Genomic DNA, 8,120 nt, shown 5'->3' with positions numbered 1-8,120 from the left:
AAACAAAATATACCAAATGAGCGGGATTACAGAAAAGTGTAAAATATAATAGAAAATTAATAATAAAGTAATTAATATAAGTAAGAATTTATACAAGGAGATAACAAATATTGAAGATATTACAAAATTTTAAAAAAACAATGATAGAAAGGACAACAATTTTAAGAATTTATATAAGGAGATAACAAACATTGAAGATTTAAGAAAATGTAAAACAAAACAATGAAAGAAAGGAAAACATTTTTTAAAATTAAACAGAGCTATCTGTAAATAATGAAAAGAATTGAAATTAACAAGAATTAGGAATATTCATGATGTTTTGTTAAATGCTTAAAAGTTTTAACATGATAAATGTTATAAATATAGGATTGTGAGCAGCCTAATATAAAGGTCATGTTATATGTTAAATGCAGAGAAGCAAGTTATAGCAGATTTTCTGACCAACTTGCTTTTTAACCTTGTAGTATTTACGAGATAATAAAATCTCAAACAGCTTTGTCACATCATCTTTCCTCTACCTCACTTATCCCTTGTTTCCTCTCCTAATTTTTCCCCACTACTTTATTATTGTTTTTATCCATTACTTTATTATAGTTGAAAACATCCAAAGGCAAAACAACACAAACCAAACATGAACTACGAGCAACCTACCTATCAAAACGTAAACTGACGAAATGGTGTAGAGCTCAGATGGTCTGTTGTATGATGTCATTCTGCATTTAGCAGACCTATTATCAGACTCTCAACCATGTTAAATGTAATATCGTTTTAACTTTTTAAAAGAAATATTTCTTCATTTAACATTTAACACACTTTAACATGCTAAACTTAAGATCACGAATACTCCTATTATTTTATTATTATGAAGGGAAGGTGGTCTAGCGAATAGGGCTTATTAAGCCCTTCATGGATTGTTGTGAGGCTGATTTATTTATGTTTTTATTATAATAAATATTTCAGAGCATATTTTGAATTATTAATAAATTGTATTTATTCTTGTTTCATTAAAGTTACTCCTAAAACTGAAATTTCATGCAATAGAACCAAAAACATTGCCTCTATGGCTTCCAATATTCTAGACCTAATTGAAATAGAAAAATAATTTGGTTAGATAAGAGTAGCAAACTAGCATCTTATAAAAGCATGCATGGCATTTTCTCGCCTGCATATATGAGTTGGTTTTGAAATCATTTGTATAAATTGAAGTGTAAAATCCCAAAACCAATCAAATCCATTTTCAAATTTTTAATATTTTTTTTTATATTAACAGTTCTGGTACTAGTACGTTGCTTGGAAAACTTCCTTGCCTGGGTTGGGTATGGGAAATATCCTGGATTGCTCCCATAATCATGGGATCTCTCTTCTTCAATGTGTCTAAGAAGTTCTTTCAAACGTTATTTACCAAAAGCTACTCCCGATAAATCAGTCCATAAGATGTTCAGTCTTGGAATAATACTAGAGAAATCAGAAGAAAACAAGTTGATGAGCCACCACTAGTTTGTTGACCTTCGGAGTTCTTATGAGATTAAACAGCCTAAATTATATACAACCCTGTCTGATTTTAGAGGTCCAAAACTAATACGCCTAACTTAGATGAAAATGGATGATGGTAAGTGCATTAATAGATTACAGTCAAACTTGTCCCCCACAGTTCGTTTCCTCAAGGAGTCAGGCAGGATAATGGCTCTGGTGGTACGTGATTCGGGAATTCAGACTGAAGATACCATTTTCAACAGGTTGGTACAAGTACTTGGTATTGCAGATGACAGATGAGACCTTGTTGCATAATCTTAAGAATTCCTCAAGAAAGCATTATTAAAGTTGGTCAAAGCAATGGATTCTATTGGAATAATTGTCAATTACGAGCAGATCAAATACATGTATGCGGAACCTGGATTAGAATTGGATGTTCAAGAACCATTGAAATTCGGTCAGTATAAATTCTAGAATGTGGATTACTTCACTTATCTAGGATCATTAATATCTCGTCAAAACAAGATTTTTCTTGGGATTTGCCTGCGAACTGGTTGTTATTTAGATCACACCTAAGAACTTTGGCCATTCCTTCCACACAAAAAAGTCTCATCTTCAAGACATGAATCAGAGACCTGGACCCTCATAACCACTAAAGAGAAGAAGATCTACATTCGTCTTTGAGCTGAAGATCCTTCGCCAAATAAATAAAATAATTTTTAAACCTTAAATTATTTAACTAACTTGGGGAAGGATTTATTTTATTTTGTGATAATCTCGACCTAAAACTGTTAATGAAAAAAAAATCAAATTTGAAAACGGACATGGCTGGATTTGGAATTCTATGCCTCTGTCATACTAATTAGGAGAATCTAAATTCTCATTTAGATTGTCTGCATGTATGATGAATCATGGGTGATGTACAGAGTGGCAAATTAATTTAAAGTGCTATTGTTTTATAGGCGTTCATTAAAAAATCACAGAAACTTATTGTATTTTATACCAAGTTTAGCGCTTCAAAGAAGACATTTATTTTTGCCATTGGAATGTTTCCTGTGGGCATCATTAATGGAATCAAGAAATGTGCTCTTTTTGTTATTTATGATAGAAATAGGGTTCGTTTGTTTTTAAAATAGATATTTGATTTTAACATTTTATGGCTAGTAGTTTGATGATTTTATCGAAGTATTTTTCCAGAAAAAGTAACTTCTGTCGAGTGTTTATATAATTCATTTAGTGTACCATTTTGACCAGTAATTGCTTTGTTTTTTAAGTTCAACATGAACAATAATATTGAATTGTTTGATTAAGTTTGTATAGACTTATAATTTATATTATGGATAAAGTAAATGAAGAGAGTTGGAAAAGAGAAGCATTTGAACGATGAACCTTTTTATCTGTTTCAAAAAATGGCAAGATGATGATTTGTTCCAAAAATTTACTTGGATCTCGTAAAGTGTAGGCAACAATAGTCCTGACTATTACTCCCGAAAGGGAAGGCCTATGCAGGAAAGGATACAGAAAGATGGAAAGAAAATTGATAGAATTTAATGTTAATATATATAAATTTATTTATATATATTTTTTCTCTCCATCTTCTTTAAATGTTTATATTGTATTTTGTAATGATTTAAATTTATTGCATAAATAAAAGGCTATTTCATTTCATTTCATTATTTCTAATTTGATTGAGTGAAGGTAACAGTCTTGTTTTTCAGGATTTAAAAAATCTTTGGTTCTTTCATTTCTCAAAAAGATAACTTATTCTACACTTTTAAACATAACTATTTATACTTCCTCAATTACCTTAAGTTAATTAATTGTTTTTTGTTTTTTTTATATCCCTTAATATTATACATTATAGCCAGCTAGGGTTCCGCAAGCCTCTCGCAGGAATTCTGCGGAATAATTTAGGAATAGATCATTCCTCAGTTTTAAACCTTACTTAGATGATATGTAGATGATTCCTACTGATTAGATGATTTACCTAATTCTACCTAAAGGGTTCTGCCATTTTCCTACTAGTACCAAAAGGTTCCTGCTGTCAAAAGAAGGTTGGAAACCACTGCATTATAGAGTCCCCTCAACCTTGAAAAGTGTTGTTTGTTTAAAATGTATTATCTGTTGTCATAAGTTATTTCTAAAACTTCATTTTTATCCTGAATTACTGAAACAATTTTTATAGAACTGTAAGGCCATAAAATGAGGTGAAATTGTGCCTGGTGGAATGAAAATGAGTCAACATGTAATTTAGCTGATGGCTCTTATAGGTTTGTTATCAAAACTGTTAGTTTTCAAAATTAACCGGGGTTAATTAGGAGTTAAACTTTTATTACGCTCTACTGATACAATCTTTGTGACTCAATCTTTTTTATCAACTCACTGTTTTAACCTGTGTTGCGATCTGTAAAAATTGTTGGTCCTAGTTTGAAGTATTAATTTTATACACTGAAAATAATTTATTTTATTCACCTGCTACCTCTGAATTATTAAAATTATCGTCATTACTATAGCTTTTATGTTTGTCATGTCATCACATTATTATTAAAATAAGCTCACTTGATGTGATGAGATTGTGCCACCCTTTTTTCTTATTTCGTGAAATGTTATCATTTTTTTTTATTTATGGCTACTAAAATAGTTATAATTATTATAATATTCCTCTATTTAAATTTTTTAAGAAACTTTATCTGTACAAAAAAGGAATTTATAAAGTATTTTTTATTATATATTCTGAAAAACAGGTTGTAAAACATCACTCCTTGAAAAGTTGCAAGTTACTCTGGTATTTCTGACAGTATCCTTTGTTCCTCTAACTATGATAAGTATGGCAGATCCAAGTAAGAAAGGCAAGACTAGTTTCTTCTGCGCCCTTGGCAAGTTTGAAAAATCTGCACCCTCTAATTCTCTGGGAATCTGAACAATTTTTTAGAATTTCTGTTAAAATGTTTATTGTTTTAACATAAAAACACGCTATCATCAAAGAAAAGCTAAACCTCAATTCCAAAATTAACATTGTTAACTTAAATGGGAAGAGGTGGGAGTTAGAAAGGGTAAAGGTTTTTCACTTTGCGTCTAGTTCTGACTCATCGCCCAGTAGATGTAAGGCCAGTTACATTGCAGTTATAAGCTAAAACTTTATGTACATGGCTGCGTTTTGTTTGCAGACTGTAGACCATCGGCATAATATTACTGATAGTTCACAGGCAGTAATTTTTAATAACCTGAAATATTTCTTCGATTAAAGTGGAATTTCTTATTGCTTGAAAAATCAGTCTAAAAAAAGGCACTTTTTCATGGTTCATTTAGTGCCCTATTTTTACGTGTGCCTTTGGGGAGAAGGGGCACGTCTTGCCACCTAATTACGGCACTGAAGTAGCTTAAGCTGTTTGATGAAAAAAAAACCTAAATTTTGATACACCTAAAAAGGCTGGGGAACTTAGTCAATTTTTTTGGGTGATCTAAAACACACTATGTTTTGGGATAACTTGCCCTACAAATAAAGTTAATGTTTTATTTATCAAAATTTTAACTTTTTTTTTAAATTTTAAGGCAACCCTTGAGTGGAGTGGGTCGGTTTCATGCCATTTTATAATTTTACTCACTTTTGAAATGTTGCTCAATTTAACCAATTTTTTTAACATGAGTCATCTCTTCTCATTTTTAATAAATGTTTATAAGGTAAGGTAAGACCCCTTACCATGGGCACTTTGTATTTTTTACATTTCTTGTTAATATGTATAGAATCTATAAGACTATAAGTTTAAATTTCGTAAGAATGTGCCTAACAGCGACATAACTTCCATGGTAGTAATGTATTGGTGTGTTTTCTTTTTCAATTGGATGAACTTGGGTGAGTCTAGTATGGCCTTTTCTGAGATGTGTTGGAACCGCCTCTTCTCCATGGCAATTCAAATTTTTTCACTGTTGCTCCACCATTCTTAAGTTGTTTTGAACCGTTCATCTTACAACTCTTTTGTCATCCTTTTTCCTTAGTCCAAGGTATGATATTTTTGCTAGCTGATTGATGATGTGATGACTTGGCCTGTCTTGATTGTGAATTCTTGGTGATTCTACTATGACCAGAGACTAGAGACTATACCTTATAACTCAAGTTTTTCAATGTATTCGAGTACTGCTTCACTGTAAAGAGTTCATGGATCTTATAAAACGTTTTATGGCAGATTCAGAGTCAGAATAGATGACCAAGCAGGGGTCAGTTCTTGAAGAACTTTCAGAATTATAGATCAGTTCTTAAGATTGTCAATTGCATAGTTAAATTGAAAACAAGCTAATCCTTCCGGTTGTTTCTTGTTTTTGTTGTCTCTTTGGCTCACTCTAGACTGATTAAACTTCTTTATTAAATAAATGTTCATTTTTTATTTTGATTTCTCAGATACTATAAAGGTGGTAACGGAACACGAGACGACAGAGACCCTAATGAACCAGGTGTGCTAGCTGATACATGCATTAGAGAACTTGTGGGGCGAGCATCATTTGGCCATGTAGGCAGTCTTCTTCGTCCTGTTCTCAGGTAGTGTATATATTATTTTCTTCCAATTAAACTTCGTTTTTAAATATTATTTTTATTAGTGATAATAAAATTTTAGACTTGAACAAAATACTTTTATTGACAATAAATATAATATAAAATGTAAGTTTAAAAAGTATTAATTTTAGAAAAGAATTAGAATGATTTTAGTATTAGCTTCAATTTTACAGAGACCCTAGATACTATTCAATTGATTTGTATAAAAATGGGTGTAATTTCATTTCTATCCCTAACTTAATACATATAGAAATATGTTTTATAACATATTATTGTTACAAATGGGGAGATGATCTAACGAAGGCTAAGAAGAATGAAATCCTCATTTTTTTTTTTTACTTTATTTATTTTATTCACAACTGTAAAAGCATTTTTACAACCAGCGAATGAGATCTACAGAGGGAAAAAATAAATAAAAAACAAATGTCATGAAGGTTAAGGTAATGCAATGATACCTCTCCATTAAAATTGAAATTTAAGAGGTCCCTATTCCAGCTCCTTCGTAAACGTCATCTCGTATCTGGTAAGTCTCGTGTTGATAGTCCTTGAATTAGAGGGTTAGTGTGTATTGGAAGTGTGTCATGAAACCGTTTATATGATTTAATGGTTGTTTGTACGTAAGGAGTTCGTAAGTCTTTGTGTAAGTTCTTGTTACTGATGTAGGGGGGAGCGCTACTGATCAATCTTAGTAGTTTTGATTGAAACTGTTGCAGTTTCAGTAAGTTAGTTTTTTTGGTATATCTGTAAATTTGTGCACCGTAAGTCCAAATTGGTCTGAGAAGGTAAGTATAAATCTTTAGTTTTTCTGAAAGTGGTAATTTAGATTGTTTATTTAAAAGATGAAATAATAATTTAAGTAGGAAATTTAGCTTTTGTTTTGTTGTTTTTATGTGGGAGGTCCATGTAAGTCGTTTGTCCATTATCAATCCAAGGTATTTTACTGTGTCTGTCTGGGTTAAACTTTGTTTGTTTAGAAAAACAGGAGGACATAGACCACAACAGAGTGTAAAAGTTATTTGTACTGATTTCTCAATGTTTATCCCTCCTCATATTTTAAAAAACATTGAAGAATGTTTAGTCAGATCAAGGCTGATGACCACTGGAGAAGATGGAAAAGTACAGAAGTATACAACCTATTTGGGGAAGCTAGCATTATAACGTTTATAGAGACAAAATGTCTTTGCTGGGCTGGACCGATTGCCTTGATTAATATGGATAATACTCCAAGATGAATCCTAGAAGGAAACCTCAATCTAGCTAGAGGTAGACAGTCAAAACTCAGAGCGTAGGACTGTTTAGTAGAGGAATACCAGAACACTGCTGGGAGTAAGCAACTGGAGAGTGGCAGCAGAGGAACGGAACACCTGGCAAACGCTTGGCAAGGAGGCCAAGACCCACATCCACGGAAGATGAAGGATAGATTCAAATGTCATAATACTTGATAAACAAAGAATATCCTTCACAATGTTCTCCTGTCCTCAATCCACATCTGCACACCATTCAACAGATGTTATCCAATGAATTTCACTCATTTTCAACCCATTAAATATATATTAACTCAAATTTACATTGAACTTCACTAACACTACATAATTCCTTTAATTGTACATTCTTACACTACTATACTATACATTCTTACACTATTATAACAGAAAAGTGAGTCATTGAGGGTTCATTCATCCCTCCAATCATTCATCCATCCAGGGCATCTCAAAAACTAACCAATGCCCTCTATAAAACATTATTCAAAATTTTTCTTTTACAGAAAGTGACTGACGAGAAGTATTGTTATTGAGAAATATTTGTATAATATCACCCTTTTTAATTCTGCTTTTCTCAAATGTTCTTTCGCTGATGTAATTTATGTTTGATAGTGTTAAAGCCACGTCAAATTGACTATATCTTTTTTTTTTGGAAGGGTTTAAAAGAACAAAACAATTAGCTGGTTCAGATATAAACATTTATTTGGTTAATCTAAACATTTGAAATTTTTTTTTTAATATTTATTGCTATTTACAACTGTACATTATAATACATTTAGTAAATCTGATCTAAGTTAAATTGGAGTGTTACAGGCGTGTAGAGAAACTACCCATTG

General features: G+C 31.6%; 1 protein-coding gene across 1 annotated transcript in view; it reads left to right on the top strand.

The window, feature by feature from the left end:
- Positions 1-8,120, top strand: part of stmA (Protein EFR3 homolog stmA) — a gene marked incomplete in the record, with an annotated part of 122,895 nt that overhangs the window by 102,964 nt on the left and 11,811 nt on the right. The window contains 1 exon segment of the mRNA XM_067049883.1: positions 5,870-6,007. Coding sequence (XP_066905984.1) covers positions 5,870-6,007 — 138 coding nt within the window.

Source organism: Halyomorpha halys, unplaced genomic scaffold (assembly GCF_000696795.3).
Source record: "Halyomorpha halys isolate HHAL.00 unplaced genomic scaffold, Hhal_1.1 Scaffold11.1, whole genome shotgun sequence".
NCBI classification, from domain to species: domain Eukaryota; kingdom Metazoa; phylum Arthropoda; class Insecta; order Hemiptera; family Pentatomidae; genus Halyomorpha; species Halyomorpha halys.
The sequence above is the reverse complement of the archived record's forward strand: the minus strand, read 5'-3'. Positions and strand labels throughout refer to the sequence as shown.